The sequence below is a fragment of the Pelodiscus sinensis genome, chromosome 15 (assembly GCF_049634645.1).
Source record: "Pelodiscus sinensis isolate JC-2024 chromosome 15, ASM4963464v1, whole genome shotgun sequence".
In the NCBI taxonomy this organism is placed as follows: domain Eukaryota; kingdom Metazoa; phylum Chordata; order Testudines; family Trionychidae; genus Pelodiscus; species Pelodiscus sinensis.
The window spans coordinates 717,704-738,124 of NC_134725.1; the positions used below are offsets into that span (position 1 = coordinate 717,704).

At 52.6% G+C, this 20,421-nt stretch overlaps 1 protein-coding gene across 1 annotated transcript in view; it reads right to left on the minus strand.

Annotated features, from left to right (window-relative positions):
- The window catches only part of LOC102451575 (citron rho-interacting kinase-like), a 358,679-nt gene that overhangs the window by 108,257 nt on the left and 230,001 nt on the right, over nucleotides 1-20,421 (minus strand). Inside the window, exons 22-23 of the mRNA XM_075897800.1 lie at nucleotides 14,371-14,533; nucleotides 13,962-14,126 (exon numbers count right to left, since the gene is read on the minus strand). Coding sequence (XP_075753915.1) covers nucleotides 13,962-14,126; nucleotides 14,371-14,533 — 328 coding nt within the window. The remainder of the gene's footprint in view (nucleotides 1-13,961; nucleotides 14,127-14,370; nucleotides 14,534-20,421) is intronic.

The following is a 20,421-nucleotide window of genomic DNA, read 5'->3' on the forward strand; positions in this document are numbered from 1 at the left end:
CTAAATGAGGAAGGGAAGCGGTAGGGACTGATTATGAATATCGATAAAACGAAGACAATGGTATTTGGAGATAAGGAAATAGGAAGGAAGATCAGTGTAGATGGGATTGAAGTAGAGAACACAGAGAAGTTCACGTATTTGGGGAGCAACATGACATATGAGCTAGACTGTAAGAAGGAAATAGCGACTAGAATAGTGAAAGCAAGAGCGAGTTTGAAGGTGATGGATAAGATCTGGAAAAGTAAAGCGATTAGCTTAGGAATGAAGCTGAGTGTCTTGAAAAATGTGTGTATTTAGCAGCATGTTGTACGGATGTGAGACATGGTGTGATGGGGGATCCCACCCCCAAACTACTGGCAGCCAGGAACCAGCCGCGGGAACGTGGAAGCGGCGGCGGCGCGCGGGGGAATCCACAGCAATGCCGCGCAGGTGCAGGAGGGCCCGAGTGGGAAGCAGCGGGCTTTAGGACCCTGGGGCACGGAGGCGAGGCCGATGCCGAGCAGGGATGGTGCAACGCCGAGCGAGCCACTTAAAAGGAGGGAGGGAGGGCAGAGGGAGGGGGAGAGCAGGGAGAGTGGAGAAGGTTCTGCTCTTGACCCCCTTCTGCAGGCAGGTGCCGGTGCAGGTGCCAGGGAAGTGGAGGAGCGGGGGCTGGAGCCCCGATGCGGACGACTGGCAGCAGCGAACTGGAGGACGCGGCAGCTGAAACCCCGGGAACCCGAGCGCCGGAGAGGAGGGCCAGCCCGGAAGCTGCTGACCTGGAGCCGACAAGCGGGACCCCGAAGGAGGGGGTCCAAGGACATAGTCTCTATCCACCTGCTCGCCGCTCCTGCGGCCTGAGTGCGGGGGCAGGGCGGAAAAGGGGGTGGGCCACAAACCCCGCCCTGTCCCGAGACTCAGCTACACTGGTGGAGAACGTGGGTACCTTAGACAAGGAATAGCGGGGGAGCGTACCCTAACCCCAGAGAGAGAGAGAGAGAGGGGGAAAAAAAAGCCTAGAAAATGGATGCCGGTAAGCTGCTGGAATGGTTGGCCGAGAGCCAACAACAACAGCAGCAACAGCAAACCCAGCTCCTCCAACAGTTGACGGAGCAACAAAGGGAGCAGCAGAAATTAGTGAGGGAACTAATGGAGCAGCAGCGGAAGCAGATGGACCAGTGGGTGAAACAAGGGACCGGGGGTGCGGGTGCCCACCTAGGGATGCCAGGAGAGGGCCCAGGGCTAGGGGCCGCCTTAGCGTTACCTCTACGACTAGTGAAGATGACCCCGAGTGACGACCCGGAGGCCTTTCTAGTAACGTTCGAAAGAGTAGCAATGGCGGCCAGATGGCCGGAGGAGCATTGGGCGACATTACTGGCCCCTTACCTTACAGGCCCGGCCCAAGGGGCATATAGGGGTCTGTCCACCCGAGATGCCTTACATTACCACAAAGTGAAGGAGGCCATTTTAGTTCAGGCAGGAATTACTCCCGAGACCCATAGGCAACGATTCTGGGCAGAGAAATACCGGCCGGGGGAACGCCCCAGAGCCATGGTGAAAGAGGTGGCCACGCGATGGTTGGAGCCGGAAAAAAAAACAGCCACGCAGATAGTGGAGATGATGGTGTTGGACCAGTTTTTACAGATAATGCCCCCAGATAGCAGACTGTGGGTGCGACGCCACCAACCCACGACGCTCGGAGAGGCCATCTCCATCCTAGAGAATTACATGGCCGTGGCCGGAGGAGAAGACAAGCTCGCAGCAGCCCAGGAGAGCCCCGGAGCCAAGGGAGAGCACGGGAGGGCCCGACCAACGAGAGCAAGAGGCACCTGGACCCCGCCGCCCATCCCTTGGAAGAGGTGGGGAGAAGGAGCACGAGCGAGCCCGGCTGAGGCCCAAAGGGAAAGCACCCCTAGAGAGAAGGAGATGATGCCCCCTCGCCCACCAGAACCGGATGTAAGCGGGGATATGGTCCCGCTCTTGTGGGGAACTTTCCTGGCTTCTATACACCCCGGTGAAATGAAGCAGCGAAAGGATCTGAGTCCCCGCTCCCACTTCCTTTACCCCACGGCTCCCTGATCCTGAGGGCTCCCCCTCCACTCTCCTGAGTAGCAGAGCCCTTGAAACCCCAACAAGGCTGGGCCCAGGTTTCCTGGGGCTTAATCCCTGACCTTGTAGTCACTAGGGGCAGGAGTTAGGGTGTCCCCACTCCGAGGTGCTCTCTTTACACTGCAGGCCTTCTTGGCCCAGTGATCACTTCATAAGGTTCAAAGCAAATACAATTTATTAAACATCAACTGATTAAAGAGAATAGAATAAGAAACAATAAGAATGGTTAACTGAGAACACACAGCCCTGCTCTGTAGCACAGGGGCATCAACACAGCAGTCTGCAGAGTGTAAGGACAGTTCACAGTCTCTTCCTTAGAAGCCCTGGATGTGCTGCAAGGGGCTGCAGGCTGGACACGCTTGCACTGGCAGTGACCACACAGCCTCAGTCTCTAAGTGGCCAGACCCCTCTCCCAGTCCAGAGCCTTTCCCCACACTTTGCAGGTCCCAGTAGCTCACCACATCCAGCTGCAGGCTGTGCTGCTTGGCCAGTTCCAGCTCCTTGTGTTGCTTCTCTGTTCCTTTTGGCTTTCTGAGCACTGCCAGTCTGCTGCTCAACACAGGGTCTGCACTGCTTGGCCTGTCTGTGTCTGGTTCTGTCGCTGCAGGACTTCTTCTTGTACTCCTCTTTCAGCTCTCTGTCTTTGCAGGACCTCTTCTGCACACAGCATGTTTGTTCAGAGCCAGAGCCAGAACAATCCCCACTTACAACCTGTCAGTCAGGCTGACCTGGAGTGTTGACTGCTTTCCATTGTCTCTGGGGTCTGTCAGTCTCATGAACCCTTCCCCTTCTGAAGCTGGTAAACCAAAAAACTCCCACAGAGTTTTAGTAAGGGGTAACAGTCCCCTTACACGGAGAAGCGAGGGGCCTGCTTCGAGTGCGGGCAGAAGGGCCACTACCGGCGAGACTGTCCGTTCATGGACTGCTCGTATGGCAGGGCGATGACAGCAGCCCGGCGAGCACGGGGCCGAGATGACACAAAGATCACAGTCCAGGGCGGCCTGGCAGGGAAAACTGTATGGGCATACCCTGGTAGACTTTGGGTGCAACTAGATGGTGGTGCGGGAGGAGTTGATACCGAAAGACTGGCTAGGGAGACCCACCGTGGAGATGCAATGCATCCACAGAGAAGTAAAACAGTACCCCACGCGGTGGGTCCTCATAAGGGAAGGGGCCTGACGGGAGAGGTGCCGGGTGGTGGTAGCCCTGAACCTGGCATACCCGGTGGTCTTGGGACAACACTGGCCTGGCTTCCAAAGCCTGATTGAAGAGTGGGGGAAAAGATGAGCGGGAGAGGCGGAAGGAGGGCCGCCCCGCCACAGCGTGGAGAGAGGACTCGTGGAGGGGCAAGCAGCCCACACGCCTAGTGGGAGCCCTAATGGGGGAGCGATCGAGGATGACAGAAATTTCCTGCAGGAGCAAAGCGAGGACGAGTCGTTGAAACATGCATGGGAGCAAGCCGAACGAGGGACCAATGCCGAAGTGGGAGGCATGCAAGGAACCCGGTTTGAGGTAAGAACTGAGCGGTTGTACAGGGTAGTCACGTGACCTGGGGAGTTGGGGGAGACCCCGCAGCTACTGGTGCCGGCACGCTTTCGCTGGCGGGTATTGGAAGCGGCCCACGCTAATCCCTGGGCTGGACATTTAGGGACCAAGAAGACGCTGCAAAGGATACTGCAGCGCTTCTATTGGCCTGGGGTGTACAAGGAGACTAAAGACTTGTGTGAATCCTGCCCTGAATGCCAACGGGTGGGGGGGAAGAACGTCCCCTGGGCTCCTCTCATACCCCTCCCGGTGGTGGACATTCCATTTAAATGGATAGCCCTAGATCTGGTGGGCTCCCTAGAGAGGTCCCGGAGGGGCAACCAACATATCTTGGTTTTGATAGACTATGCCACTCGCTATCCGGAGGCAGTACCCCTCCGGAGCACGAAGGCCCCAGTATTGGCCACCGAACTGGTAAAAGTATACGCGAGGGTAGGATTACCCCAAGAGATATTAACTGACCAGGGGACTAACCTGACGGGGCGAGTCATGGCAGAACTCTGTCGCTTGCTGAAGGTGAAAAAGCTCCATACCTCAGTATACCACCCCCAGACAGATGGGCTGGTGGAGCACTTCAATAGGACGCTCAAAACGATGCTCTGTAAGTTTGTGGAGGTAGACTCCTGAGATTGGGACCAGTTCCTGCCAGCGCTCCTCTTCGCAGTATGGGAAGTACCCCAGATGTCCACGGGGTTTTCCCCCTTCGAGTTACTTTATGGGAGACAGCCAAGGGGGATACTCGACCTGATAAAAGAAGAGTGGGAAGAGCAGAGCTCGCGAGTAAAGGGGACCATGCCGTATATTCTAGAGCTGCGAGAGAAGTTGCAAGTGGCGGGGGAATTAGCCAAAGAGAACCTAACGCGAGCACAGGCACGACAGGCCCACTATTATAACCAGGGGGCCAAGCCCCGGACCTTTGCTCCCGGGGACAGGGTGCTGTTGCTGTTACCATCAACAGAGTCAAAGCTACTGGCTAAGTGGCAAGGCCCCTATGAAATTATCCGAGTGGGGCCCGTCGACTATCAAATTAAGCTGCCTGACCAAAGGAAAGGTACCCAGATTTATCACATAAACTTACTGAAAAGATGGAAAGCTCGGGAAGGCTTGATGGTCACAGTGCAGCCCTCAGAGCCCGAGTTAGGACCCTGGGGCAGAGACCTGGAAGACACGACAGGCGAGGGTGCCCTCGGACAAGAACTGATGGGACTGCAGAGGGAGGAGATGACGGCTCTACTACACGAGTTTGTGGCGGTCCTGTCGACCCGGCCGGGGAGAACAACCCTGGGCCAACACGACATCCAGACGGCCCCAGGGCAGAAGGTGCGTGAGCCCCTCCGACCCCTGCCCCGGAAGATGTGGGGTCCCGTGAAGGAAGAAATACACAAGATGTTGCAGATGGGGGTGATCCAGGAATCCAGGAGTGACTGGCGGAGCCCCATAGTCCTTGTCCCCAAGCAGGATGGAACCCTACGCTTTTGCATTGACTTCCGCAAAGTCAACGCGCTGTGGCGATTCGACGCTTACACTATGCCACGAGTCGAAGAACTCCTCGAAAGGTTGGGGCAGGCCCAATATTTGTCTACGATAGATCTCACGAAGGGATATTGGCAGATCCCCCCTAACACCCGCGTCTCAAGAAAAGACGGCCTTCGCCACACCCTTCGGGTTATATCACTTCATAACAATGCCCTTTGGGCTGAACGGGGCAGCAGCCACCTTCCAGAGGGCAATGGACAAGCTGTTGCAGGACCACCAGTTGTATGCTGCCACGTACATCGATGACATTGTCATCTACAGTGCGTCTTGGGAGGAACATCTAACCCATGTCCGGACCATCCTCGAGGCCCTCGCCGAAGCCCAGGTCACGGCCAACCCGAGTAAGTGCACGTTCGGGTGGACAGAAGTGACCTACCTAGGATATGTCGTCGGGAGAGGGCACCTAAAGCCACAGGTAACCAAAGTGGAGGCAGTGCAGAACTACAGGGCCCCGACCACGAAAAGACAAGTGCGGCAGTTCCTGGGTCTAGCCAGCTACTACCGGAGGTTCATACCCCATTTTGCTACGATAGCGACTCCCTTGACTGAACTGACAAAGAGTGGCCAGCCACAGAGGGTGCAGTGGACAGAACAGTGTGAAGGGGCCTTCCAACGGCTGAAACAAAGCCTCACCTCAGCCCCCCTGCTGACCCAACCCGACTTCACTAAAACCTTCATAGTCCAAACAGACGTGTCAAATGTAGGCATAGGGTCCGTATTGGCCCAAGAGCAACGGGGAGGCGAACGGCCTATACTGTACATAAGCCGCAAACTCTTATCCCGGGAACAGCTATACTCAACTATAGAAAAGGAAGTGCTGGACATAAAATGGGCAGTTGAGTCCCTAAGGGTATGTCTACACTACCACCCTAGTTCGAACTAGGGTGGTAATGTAGGCAACTGGAGTTGCACATGAAGCACGGGATTTGAATTTCCCGGGCTTCATTTGCATAAATCTGGGCGCCGCCATTTTTAAATGTCCGCTAGTGCAGACTCCGTGCCGCGCGCCTACACACGGCACGGACTAGGTAGTTCGGACTAGGCTTCCTAGGCCTTCCTACTGCAGAAGGTTATACAACGGTTATACAACGGAAGTTACAGCTATTCAGGCATATCTGCAGAATAAACAACAAGCGAAAAGTTAAGACCCTGGTATTTGGCATAATGGATGGTCCGAATAGGAGAGGCAGACCCTTGGAAACTTGGTGGCTCATGAAGCATATTTGACCAGTGATAAATTTGAAAAATAGATCAAACTGTTACATTTTACAGAGTTCAACATTAGCCTATCCTATCCAATCAAATTCAGTCTCACTCTGATATATGAAGTGTGGGCTCCAGCCATTCTACAGATATGTGAAAGGTGAAAAAGAAAAAACTGATAGACAAAATATATACTTATTAGAGCTGCAGCCAGTGCTGCGTGGTGGCTGCCCAACTGCTCCCAGGGTACCAAATGGCTACTGTAAATTTTGAAGTAGTAATTTTTCTTTTTATTTGGATTTCATGTTAAATAAATATTTAAAGTCATGCACCTTGTTAATTATACCTTGTTTTAGTATTCTTTCTTCCATGACATTTAAAAATATATATACATATAAATATTTTTTAGTAACTGGTGGGTGCCACAGTGGCACACATCTGAACAAGTGCACATGACCTCAATATTGATGCACAACACAAAACTCACTCTGCTCACAGATGGAAAATTTTAGCAGGAACACTGCCTGAGACACCAGGGCTACGTCTACACTGGCCCCTCTTCCGGAAGGGGCATGTAAATTTCACGAGTCGTCGTAGGGAAATCCGCGGGGGATTTAAATATCCCCCGCGGCATTTAAATAAAAATGTCCGCCGCTTTTTTCCGGCTTTTAAAAAAGCCGGAAAAGAGCGTCTAGACTGGCCCCGATCCTCCGGAAAAAGTGCCCTTTTCCGGAGGCTCTTATTCCTACTTCAAAGTAGGAATAAGACCCTCCGGAAAAGGGCACTTTTTCCGGAGGATCGGGGCCAGTCTAGACGCTCTTTTCCGGCATTTTTAAAAGCCGGAAAAAAGCGGCGGACATTTTTATTTAAATGCCGCGGGGGATATTTAAATCCCCCGCGGATTTCCCTACGATGACTCGTGAAATTTACATGCCCCTTCCGGAAGAGGGGCCAGTGTAGACGTAGCCCAGAAGTGGAGGACCCTGAGATGCCAGAAGGTCCAGAAGCCAGCACTGCCCCCAACCCCATCAGACCAACTTAAAGGACAGACACAGAAACCTCAGAACTCAGGCAGATTAGCCCCAGGAGGGTAAATTTCAGACAGAATCAAGCTGAAGACCCTAGGTATGACAACATAAGGAAGGAAGGAAGGAAGGAAGGGACAGAAATAGATAGAGTCCCAGTGGAAGCGAAGACCCAGGGTTCCGGACCCCACTTCATAATAAAGAAAGAGCTCCTATACTGGGTTGCGACAGTACAGGGGTAGGAGGTACAGCAGCTACTGGTACTTCAAAAACACCAGAAAGCTGTATTGAGCCTTGCTCATAGTCATTTTTTTGAGGGGCACTTGGGAGTAGAAAAGACCTTTGCATAGGTCCCACAAAGATTTTTCTGGCCTGGAGTACATGAAGACATCCACGGATATTGTGTATCATGTCTGGAATGTCAGCTACACAGCCCCTGGCCCCACTTGAGAGCACCGTTAGTACCCCTTCCCATCATAGAGGTCCCATTTAAGCATATAGCAATGGACCTAGTGGGACCCCTGGAGAAGATGACCCAGGGCCACCAATATATCCTTGTTGTCCTGGACTATGCAACCCGATATCCAGAAGCTATTCCCCTACAAAACATGGCCTCTGAAATCATAGCCAAAGCACTGTTGGAGATCTTTACTCAGATAGGACTGCTGAAGAAGATATTGACAGACCAAGGGACTCCATTCACCTCAAAACTAATGAAGGACCTCTGCGCCCTACTACACACAGATACCCTGAGGACCTCGGTCTATAACAGGAGTGGGCAATAATTTTTTGCCGGGGGCCACTTCAGAAATTTTTGAAGTGGCCCCAGGCTGCACTGGAAGGGAAGGGGCCTCAAGCGGAAAGGGGAGGGGACAGGATACTTCCAGGTTCCCCACCCACAGACCATGATTGGTCTGGGGGTGCGGGAGCGCTTTTGCCCCCCCCCCCAGGTTTCCCTTAGGTGCCCATGCCCCTGGCATGGGAGGACACTTCCCGTGCTCCCCCGCCCCCAGGATAATCAGAGCCTTGGCGTGGGGGAGCATGCAAAGTCTCCTCCTGCCCTGCCAGGAGCGCATGGTGCTTCTAAGTGCTGCGTGCTCCTCACAGGGTGGGGGAAGGGTGGAGGAAACTTCATGCGCTCCCCCTGCCCAATCAGGGCCTGGGGGTGGGGGAGTGCACGAAGCCTCCTCCCGCCCTGCCAGGAGCACGTGGTGCTTCTAAGTGCCGTGTACTCCTGGCAGGGCGGAGGAAACTTTGTGCGCTTCCCCCCGCCCCCAGGCCCTAATTGGCCTGGGGACAGGGGAGTAGCAGGGCCTCCATGGGCCAGAGCCACCCACTTGTGGGCCAGATCTGGCCCGTGGAGGCCCTTTTGCCCACCCCTGGTCTATAATCCCCAAACAGATGGACTGGTTGAAAGGTTCAAACCGAACACTCAAGGTGATAAGGAAGGTGGTAAGTCAGGATGGAAAGGACTGGGACACCCTACCTCCTTACCTTATGTTTGCCATCCGGGAGGTGCCTCAAGCCTCAACTAGATTTTCCCCTTTCAAGTTTTTATATGGGTGCCACCCCGTGGCATCCTGGATATTGCCAGAGAGATTTGGGAGGGGGAACCACACACAGGGAAAAACATAATTGAACATGTTCTGCAGATGAGGGAACAGATTGCTCGGGTCACCCCAATCGTATGGGAACATCTGGAAAAGGCACAGGAGGCCCAGCGAGTTCATTACAATCGCCAGACAAAAATTCAGTAAATACCCATGACAGAAAGCACACTTTTGGCCCAATGGCAAGGGCCCTATGAGGCGGTTGAATCTGTGGGGGAAGTAAATTACAAGGTGAGGCAACCTGGATGCCAAAAAGAGCAAATTTACCATGTGGATCTCTTGAAGCCATGGCAGTTTCAAGAGGTGTGTATAGTCACCCAAGAGGCCCTGACCCAGGAAGGCACCTCACCTGAGCAGGTCAAAATAGCCCCTGACCTGACACCGCACCAGAAAAGTGAGGTAGCAGAGAAGATCAACCGGTACCAGGACATTTTCCTCCATTAAACCAGGCCACATGACTGAGGTGTATCACCACATTACCACAAACCCTGGAGTCAAGGTAACTCAGACCCTACCACATCCCAGCACCCAAGAGAGAAGAAATTAAGGCCAAAGTAAAGAGAATGTTGGAGTTGAGAGTCATCAAGGAATCCCACAGTGAATGGTCTAGCCCAATTGTTTTGGTCCCAAAGCCCAACGGCACCACTAGGTTCTGCATTTGATGCATACCCCATATCCTGCATCGATGAGTTGGTCAACTGCTTAGGCAGTGCAAGTTTTCTAACTTCCTCGATTTAACATAGGGATATTGGCAGATCCCTTTAGCCAAGGAGGCAAAAGGAAAAAAAAAAAAAGCATTTTCTACACCTGAGGGACTGTTTCAATATACTGTTCTCCCTTTCAGATTTCATGGGGCACTTGCCACCTTCCAACATGTCATGGACAAGCTCCTATGCCCCCATACCAGTTATGCGGCAGCATACCTAGATGATGTGATTATCCATACCCCTGACTGGGAGAATCACCTGAAAAAGATGGAAGCAGTAGTGGATACACTAAGAAAGGCCGGCCTTACAACTAACCCGGTCAAGTGCACTATAGGGCTGACCAAGTGCACTATAGGGCTGGCCAAAGCTAAATACCTTGGCTATATTATTGGAAGGGGTGTGGTTAAACCCCAAATGAACAAAGTGGAGGCCATCCAAAACTGCCTCGGTCAAACTGTAAAAAGCAGGTCTGAGCATTCTTGGGGGTGGTGGGGAATTTAAACTTTTTTGACAGGTTTTTCTGCTCCTTTGTTCATATCTAGTAGATGTTTTTCAGCAAGGAAAACCCATTTTGCCACCAGAGCAAGTCCCCTGACCAACCTGATAAAAGCTTGAGGTCCTGAGATGGTGAAGTGGACCGATATAGCAGAGAAAGCATTCACAGATCTATGAACAGCCCTCTTCAGTAATCCTGTACTGATAGCTCCAGACTTTAAAAGATAATTCATTCTACAGATGGATGCATCTGAGACAAGCTTGGGAGCCGGCGTATCGCAGGTGATCGGAGATGAAGAACACCCAGTTCTCTACCTCAGTAGAAAACTCCTACTGAGAGAGCAGAAATATGTAGTGGTTGAGAGGGAATGCCTTGCCATGAAGTGGGCTAGGGAGATGCTCTGGTAGTACCTACTGGGCTGACAATTTACCCTTGTGACCGACCATGCACTCCTTCAGTGGATGTAGTGCAACAAAGAGAAAAATTTGAGGGTGACCAGATGGTTTTTGTCCCCGCAACCCTTCCTATTCACCATACAACACCAGGCCAGAAGCTACCATGCTAATGCAAATGGTCTGCCTTGAGTACATTGCATGATGACCCAAGTTGTCCATCCTCATGGTGTTGAGCTGGGAGGGGGCAGTAAGAGAGAGATGTGTGACAGGATCAGCAGTCTTGGTACGCACACCCAGCTGGGTCCCCTTGCTCAGGCAGAGGTCCGGCAGGTGCAGGCTGCTGTGCAGTACCAGCCGAGGGGGGGGGGGGGCTGCCACCCAAGAGTGGGGTGGCTGGGGGCACGTGGGCCCATCCACTCCACTACGTCCCAGCCCAGGGCCCTAGTAGCAACAGAGTCGTCTGCTGCTGGGTCAGCGGGGATCCGCACTGCAACACACTGACCTGGTTCTGGCTCAGCCACACGGTGGTTGGTCGCCCCTGGGCTTCTTCCCTTCTCCCCCTTGGGTGGTACCTGAATCCAGTGCAGGTCTTCTGGACTTCATAGGTCTGGAACCCCCAGCCAGGCAAGCAGTCCCTCCAGGTCACTGTCCAGTAGGGGCCCCGGCATCCCAGACCAGTCCTCTGTCTTTCCTGGGTCCAGCTCTTCCTCTGGGTGCACAGGGGATGCTTCTGGCTCCTTCCGGTGCTGGGCTCGCACTGGCCTCTCTGGCAGGCCTTTTATACCTCTGGCCCCGCCTCCTTGCTTCCAGTCAGGTGGGTTGTCAGGGCTAGGGGTTGCCCACCAAGGCTCAGGGAGGGAGCCACTCTGCCCCACTACACTCCACTGCTGTTGCTGACAAAAATAGTTTTCTATAAAAGCACTGGCAAATTTGTTCCATTTCATGTCTGTTTGTTGTTCTTCTACAGTCTTTGTCAACAAACGTGCTTGGAAGAGTTTGGCTTAGCTGGATTTGACACCGAGCTCTTCGCAAACTTGTTTTCTCTTCAACTACCTTTTGCTGTTTTGCAAGGCGATACTGCTCATAATCATCTAGCATCTTTCTCCTCAACGTTTTACAGACCAGCTTATACTCCAGGCCGGTATCGCCCTTGGCTGCCATGTCTCTCTGCTTGGCAAGAAGATCAAGTGTGTGCTGGGTACGACAACTTTTGGACTCCTTTGGCTTCTTCACAGTGGCAGTAGTTTTACATTTGTCGAACTTCGCTAAAGAGTGGTAGTAATCAGAGTCAATATCTTTGGTTTTGTCCATTTCCCATGACTCAGAGTTGAGAGCATACTTAAACAGATCTGAGTGGAACTGTTGTACCCGCACGCACTGCCTAACTCTCGCCTTTATCCTTTCTTCCCATTTGATGTTTATTTTGACTCTCACTCTAACCAGTCGATCTGACTGTATACAGACAGCCGATTCTGAAATGACTGTTACATCTGTAACCAGTCACCTCTTGTCCACCAGGACATGATCGATTTCATTTCTTATAACATTATTCGGCTCACGCCAAGTCCATTGCCTTCCAACCCTCTTCTTGAAGAAGGTGTTCATGATATATAGACACGAGGGTTCTGTGTAGTTGACCAGCCTTTGGCCTCTTTCATTTCTCATACCCAAGCCATATTGTCCAATGCTGTTTTCTCGATCTTCCCCTATACCCACCTTGGCATCAAAGTCTCCAATCACCACCACGTATGTTGTTTTAGTCTGAAGAATCCTATCAAGTTATTCATAGAACCTTTCCACTTCTTCCTCTTCCACAGTAGATGTTGGTGCGTAGGCTACTATTATTTTCATGGTGGCCGATTCGCCTATGCTCATCATGAGCACTCAAAAACAAGACGATAAAATTATCCATGAACTGATATTTCCTGCCACCTTTAGGTGTACAATAAATCCAACTCCCAACAATAAATCTGCTGCTCCCAGAAGAATTTGTGATTCATCCTTCCATTTTGCCACAACTTCCTTTTTTCTTCTGGTTTCAGTTATGGCAAGGATATCAATGTGAATAGGATGCAATTCTTTCAGCAGTATATCGATCTGCTCATTGCTTGAGAGGGATTGCACATTAAGTGTGTCAACATATAAATTAATACAAATGAACAGTCTCAATACTGCGAGATTCTTGGCATCCTCTGCCTCCATATCCATCACCATCACTGTGGAAGTGAGGGGGAACTGCACAGGACTGAAGGTCATGCTGTATTATCGCGTTCATAGTTGCTGCGGCCAAATGGTCAGCTGGTGGCCAACCTTCTGGTGACGAACCACTCCGTACTTTGCTAGGCTGGTCCTTGGACGGTGGACACACAGTCCGCCACAAGGGCCATACTTGAAACCTTTCCAGATTGGTAGAACCTGCAGAAGCTTACGCTCCACTGGCATAGCCTTTGAGAGCCCAGGGTCACCTCCACGCCACAATGAGGCAATGGAGTAAGATTTTGTAGAGGCCCGGATAAGTAAATAATAATAATAATTAAAAAAGAAAATAGGAAATTTAGATCTTATCTGAAGAACGAAGCTGAAGAGAGCTGCTGGGTTCCGACCAAAGCCTAGGGCAGCAGAGAAGGAACTAAGGGACGGTTGAACACACGTGTGCCTGCATGATCCCTACGCAGCGAGACGGCACTGCGCATGCATGTGGACACCCGGAATACTGCTGCTGAAAATATCCGATTATAAGCGCAGGGACGCTGAAACACTTACAGTGGAGCACCCACCGGGACACTCCTTGAACAAGAACACATTTTTCCCAGTATGTTTATTTTGTGTATTTCATAGCTCTTTGAGTCTAGCCAGTTTCACTATCTCCTAGAGAATGTATTCCTTGCTGAAAAACATCTACTAGACATGAACAAAGGAGCAGAAAAACCTGTCAAAAAAGTTTAAATTCCAGACACACTATTTAGAGGATAGATTTCTTTCAACTCAATCAATTAAAAAAAACACAAGAGGACAGAAAGCCTTTAATTGAAGTTTTATAAAATAACTGGTGTTGAAATTTCATTCAAGCAGAGATTTAGACTGCAGAATGAAAGCAAGAAGGGATGCCTTCTATTATGGCAGGAGTTTTTACAAACATTTATCCCTCACAAATAGGTAACAGAACCCCTCTCCCTCATACAAACTAGGCTCCCATTCCCCTCACACTAGTTTCCAAGTCTGCTACCTAGAAGTTGCCAATACTTGTACATGTGTCATTATACACGCCTGCATGAAAAGAGAAAAGGTGAGTTTTGAAAAGGAGAATGGATATTCTGAATAGGAACTGGCAACTTCATACTCCCTTTGAGACTTACCCTCTGGGGTGGAGGACTCCTTCCTGTGACTTGAGGGTGGAGCAAGCAGGCTAATGGGAGTTGGCTGATGCTCTGGGGAATGGACTATAGCAGACATGATGATCTGCTGTCTGGCTGTGGCTGGAGTGGATGGATGAGGGTGGTTTGCTATTTTCCGATGGGCCACTACAGAGACAAACACAACTCGTTAACTCCTCCAGTATGAGCTGAATTCCCAGCAGTGGTTCTATATGACCATTCAAGGGTTACAATGTGCAGAAAATATGTAGCCCTAATGCATCTTCAAAGCAGCAAAGTAGGAAATAGACAGTAATTTTACTGTTACAGAGACACACAATTTAAGGCACGTTTTGGGGGCAAAATGTGTGTCTTCTCCAGATTCAACTTTTCTGTTACCCCCCCCCCCTACCTTCTTCTCGAGCAGATCTGAGTTCAATGCGTGTTTTCTGTAGCGCCTCCTCCAGCTCAGCAGAACGAGCTTTCTCCTTCTCCAATGCCACTTTCAGCTCATTGTATTGCAGGGGAACCTGTGTGGGTAAAGAAGGGTCCTCTTTCCGCCGACTAAACAGGCCCTAGCAACAGAAACACACAGACAACTCCTAACTCCTAGTAAGAGATGATTTAAACTAGGCAAAGGGAAAACTAGCTAACTACAGGCCAGAGGGCCTAGTGGTAATTATGATGTACAAGAGGATGGACTTTTAATTGGAGATGGGGAAAAATGTTGAAAACTTTGTTTATTTTAATTTAAAAGCAATGCACATACCCTGTATAATACCACTGATACCTTGTATTTCATAGAGCACCTAACAGAGGGTCTCAATTTGCATTGATATTAGTGAATTGAGCCTCAACACTCCTGACATAGATCAACATTATAACATTTAACAAGTTGTTATAGATTAAATGGCTTAATTTAACCACACTGGGTCACACAGAGGTCTTGGGCAAAGCTGGAAATAGAACTCGTGACTGCCTACTCTATGCTTTCACTAAAAGATCAACCTTTCCTGATTCTAACATATTCACATATACTTACCCTTTTAAAAACTTGTTCATACATTTTCATTAAGAAAATGGGGAAGGTTCATATTTCCCCAGCTGCTGCAGAGGTGTAATTACTGGGCTGAAACACAGCTCATTGTGGAAACAGAAAGGCCACAAGGAGGACATGTTGCCTGATACAAACTTTGTTTGGTCGCTTATAATGTTCCTTAAACTGGGATGTGTGTGTGTTATGCAGTAAGGCTAAAGTTAAAGATATGTGTGACGGGGTGGCCCCGCCCCGCACTCAAGCCCAGGGAAACCACCTGGGGCCGGGGGCGGAGAAGGCCCCACCCACACAGCCCTACTGGGCATGCTCCAAGGGGAGCACAGGTACAAAAGGCTGCTGGCCTGCTCTGAAGGGGCAGACTGTGACCCGAGCTGGAGCTAGCAACCACTGGCCAGAGAGGGAGTCGCCAAGGGAGCTGAGCGCGCTGCTGCCGGGCCTCAGCCGGGCTCGGCCCCAACGCCGGAGCCACCGACCGACCCCCCGTGACCCGAGCACCAGACCGGACTCTGCCAACTCTGAGGCTGCCAAGGGAAGTACCACTACAGCCAGTCGACTGACGCCAACAGGTGGGACCGCGGCAGGCCAAGAGCAGGGGGTAGGAAGCGACCCAGGGTAGGGAGCTGTAGAAGCCCCTGAGGGCTCGGGGCATTGCGGGGAGGAGCCCCCGCTGAGCCAGTGGTGGGAACCACCCGCCACTACTAGGGCCCTGGGTCGGGGCCCGGTGGAGAGGGAGGGCCTGGGCCCCCCTACCCCTGCTGCCCGAGACCCTGGAAAGTGGGGACCGGGGTAACAGACACTGAACTGTGGACTAGGCCTCTGCGCCTGTGAACTGTGGACTAGGCCAGGAGGCCGTATTTCCCCTAGCACAGGGACACTGAACTGTGGACTAGGCCGGGAGGCCGTATTTCCCCTAGCACAGGGGCACTGAACAGTGGACTAGGCTGGGAGGCTGTATTTCCCCCAAAAGGGGGCATCACGCTTTGGGGCCGAGGCCCCAGTTGGTTGGATGATGCCTCGGAGGCGGGTGGAAACCCCCGTCAAGGGGGGGGCCCCCGACACGTGGTGGAGAATGTGGGTACTCGACCCCGCCCCTGGGCAGAGGGGCTGGCAAAGGGGGTTGGTAGACCAGGGCAGAGAGGGCCCCAGAGACGGAGGAGGTGGTTGCTGACCTGGCAACAGCAGTACGAAGGAGACCTGACCGAACTGCGGAGGCAGTTGGCAGGGTTACAAGAGCAACAGGACCGCTGGGAGCGGGAGGTCGCGGGCCAGTTAAGGGCCCAGGGAAGGGCGGGGCCCCACAGGGTCTGCCCCTTTGGGCAAGTGCAGACTGCAGAGCCCGGAATGGGGCCAACGGACCCCGCTAAAATGATGGTGAGACTTACGGTAGAAGGGAACCCCACGGTGGCGCTGGTGGACTCAGGGTGCAGCCAGACCCTAGTTAGGGCCGACCTAATATCCGAGCCCGAGCCAGCAGGGGCCTCCGTCCAGTTGTTGTGTGAACATGGGGACGTATGGGTGTACCCGACAGCATGGGTGCAGCTAGATGATGGCCGGGATGTTGGGGTCTACAGCGTAGTGTTGGTCCCGACACTAGCCTACCCCGTGATATTAGGCCGAGATTCGAGAGGCCTAGGCAGGGTGTTGCGAGAGTGGGGTCAGCAGGTAGCACCAGGGCCGGGCCCCCCTCCACCCGACCTGGAGGAGGCCGCCCAAGGCAAGAGTCTAGGGAGGGAGGAGAGGCCAAACCCGGGCCAAGTGACAGACCTGCCACCGACCAGAGGCGATCACCCTGCCTGGGAGGACGAAGTCGAGACCCTGGAAGTAGAGGGCGACTTCATGAGAGAACAGAGGGAAGACCAGACCTTGAGTCGAGCTTGGGAGCAGGTACAAGACCCAGGGGAAGGGGCAAGCCAAGATCCCCGTAAGCCCCAAGGCCCACGGTTCTGCGTGAAGGCGGATCGGCTATATAGGGTGGTCTGGGAACCCCAGATGGGGGAAGACATCTGGCAGTTCCTGGTCCCCCGCAAATTTAGGAACGCCGTACTCCGGCTGGCGCACCGGCTGCCTTGGGCTGGCCATCTCGGACGAGAAAAGACCCTGCAACGGATAGGGATGAGGTTTTTTTGGCCGGGCATACACCACGCCGTGCGGGCCTTCTGTGAATCCTGTCCCAAGTGCCAACTCACCAGTAGAAAGGGGGTGCCGAAAGCCCTGCTGGTGGCACTGCCTGTGATAGGGATCCCCTTTGAAAGGATCGGGTTGGACCTGGTGGGACCCCTAGAGAAGGCCAGTTCGGGCTGTCAGTATATTATGGTGGTGGTGGACTACGCCACGCGTTACCCAGAAGCGGTTCCACTACGCAATACCACCGCCCGCACCCTCGCAGAGGAACTTTTTAAACTGTTTGCACGAGTAGGGATACTGAAGGAGGTCCTGACCGACCAGGGGACCAATGTGTCGTCCCGACTGATGGCGGAACTATCGCGGCTACTGAACATCCACCCTCTGAGGACGACGGTTTACCATCCCCAGATGGACGGCCTGGTGGAACGTTTCAATCAAACGTTAAAGACGATGCTGCGCAAGTTTGTAACTGAGGACCTCCGACACTGGGACAAGCTCCTACCAGCCCTGTTGTTTGCCATTCGCGAGGTCCCCCAGGCGTCGACAGGGTTCTCCCCATTCGAACTCCTGTATGGACGGCAGCCGAGGGGGATACTCGACCTATTAAGAGAAAGCTGGGAAGAGCAAGAATCGCGAGTCCAAGGAACAGTACCCTATATATTGCAGTTGCAGGAGCGCCTGCGGAAGGTAGGGGAATTTGCCAAGGCTAACCTCCTACAGGCACAAGAAATCCAAGCTCGATATTACAACCTAGGGGCCAAGCTCCGCTCGTTTGAACCAGGGGACCATGTACTCGTTTTACTGCCATCCCAAGAGTCCAAGCTACTAGCCCGATGACAAGGCCCCTTTGAGGTGATCCGGCGAATAGGAACCGTGGACTACAAAGTAAGGCTGCCTGGAAGGAAAAGGGAGGTACGAAGATACCACGTCAACCTCCTGAAGGCGTGGAAGACTGCCGAAGGACTACTGGTCACTCCATATCCCCCGGATCCAGAACTCGGGCCGGCCGTCGCAGACCTCCAGGGGAACGCTCAGGTAACGATGGGCCCGGAGTTAAATCTGGTACAGCAGGGAGAATTACAACGGGTGGTCCAGGGGATCGCACAGTTTTTCTCCACTCAACCCGGCTGCATCCGCACCACACATCGCTACCCGGCCGGGCCATAAAGTGCGAGACCAACTGTCACATTACTGAGTTGGAGGGAAGCAGCCAGATCGCTGCTGCACCCCTAGGTGGGGGTGTTGGCCCCAGAAATTGGTGTGGGGGGAGCCATGTGGGGTATTGAATGGGAGATTATTGTTTGTTGATCTTATGTACGCTATTTATGAGAGTGTATAATGTCTGTGTGTGTAGGTAGGAATCTGTAATCTGTGTGGAAGCTGAATATTTCTGTGAATGTGGTTGAGCATTGCTATGGACAGACTGAGTAGTGAAGCCCTGTGGAACAATGGCCCTTGATGGCCCAAAGACACACCTAAAGCAGGAGGGCGGAGACCCAAGAGCTGCCAGCAGAGAGGCTGAGGACCAGGTGACCTGCTACATACTAGAAGAGGCCAGGAAGGAGTATAAAGAGGCCATGTGGTCGATGCCATTTTGTTCTCAGCTCAGCACTTCATCCCAGAGGCAGCATTGCAGGGATCGAAGAGCCCGGAAGACCTGTGAACCCATCCTGATCGTAGGATGTGCAATAAGAACTTTTAAACCAGCAGCTGCAACATCTCTGCTAGAGCCTGCATCGAGAACTGGGAGATTCGGTGCATGTAACGTAATGTACTTTAATAACCTTACTCTCATGCTTTTCTTTCTTGTAATAATAAACCTTTAGATATAGATTCTAAAGGATTGGCCCAGCGTGATTTGTGGGTAAGGTCCAGAGGGTAAATTGACCGGGGATCTGTGGCTGGTTTCTTGGAACCAGACAGAACTTGTTCGGGGTAGGTGGGATTGGGTGCTAGGAACCCCCCACCTGTGTATGAGGCCCGGGGCCATCTGGGGCACGGATATTGCTGGGGTGTCGGAGGGGTTTTGCTCGGGAGGCTTCAGGCAGGTTGCTGAAGCGCTCTGTGAGACTGGTTTTTGGCCTGTGTGGAGAGGTCGCCAGTCGGGGGCTGTAAGGAGCCCCGGATTTGAGCAATTCGCCCTGAGCGGACGCACTCAGCTGTGCCCAGACACGGCCCGGTCCGTCACAGTGATCCTGCCGACTACGCCACTCTGCTGGCAGCTCTTGGGTCTCCGCCCTCCTGCTTTAGGTGTGTCTTTGGGCCATCAAGGGCCATTGTTCCACAGGGCTTCACTACTCAGCCTGTCCATAGCAATGCTCAACCACATTCACAGAAATATTCAGCTTCCACACAGATTACAGATTCCTACCTACACACACAGACATTATACACTCTCATAAATAGCGTACATAAGATCAACAAACAATAATCTCCCATTCAATACCCCACATGGCTCCCCCCACACCAATTTCTGGGGCCAACACCCCCACCTAGGGGTGCAGCAGCGATCTGGCTGCTTCCCTCCAACTCAGTAATGTGACACCAACACAGACCCCTACCTAGGAAGATGTGGGACACGGTCCAGCGGGAACTCCAGACAATGCTAGAGATGGGAGTAGTGGAGGAATCCCGTAGTGAGTGGAGGAGTCCCATAGTGCTAGTCCCGAAACCGGATGGTATGACGCGATTTTGCATCGATTTCCGCAAAGTTAACGCCATCTCACGGTTTGATGCTTACCCGATGCCCCGGACCGAGGAGCTCTTAGAACGGCTCGGCCAAGCGGAATACTTCTCCATCCTGGACATGACGAAAGGGTATTGGCAGATCCCCCTGACACCAGCTTCTAAGGAGAAAACAGCCTTCCCTACACCCTTTGGCCTGTTTCAATTCGTGACCATGCCGTTTGGACTGCATGGGGCGGCGGCCACGTTCCAGCGATTAATGGACCGATTGTTACAGCCCCATCACGCCTACGCAGCCGCATATATAGATGACGTGGTGATCTATAGCCCAACGTGGACAACCCATCTACAGCATTTAGAAGCTGTATTGAAATCCCTGAAGGAGGCCGGCCTCACAGCCAATCCGCGAAAATGCCAGCTGGGACGCCGGGAAGTAACCTACTTGGGGTACACTGTCGGGCAAGGGACAGTACGACCACTGGTAGACAAAGTGAAAGCCGTGCAGGAGTGTAAGACACCCGCAACCAAAAAGCAGGTACGCCAGTTCTTGGGGCTTGCGGGGTACTATCGCCGGTTTATCCCCGGTTTTGCGGACAT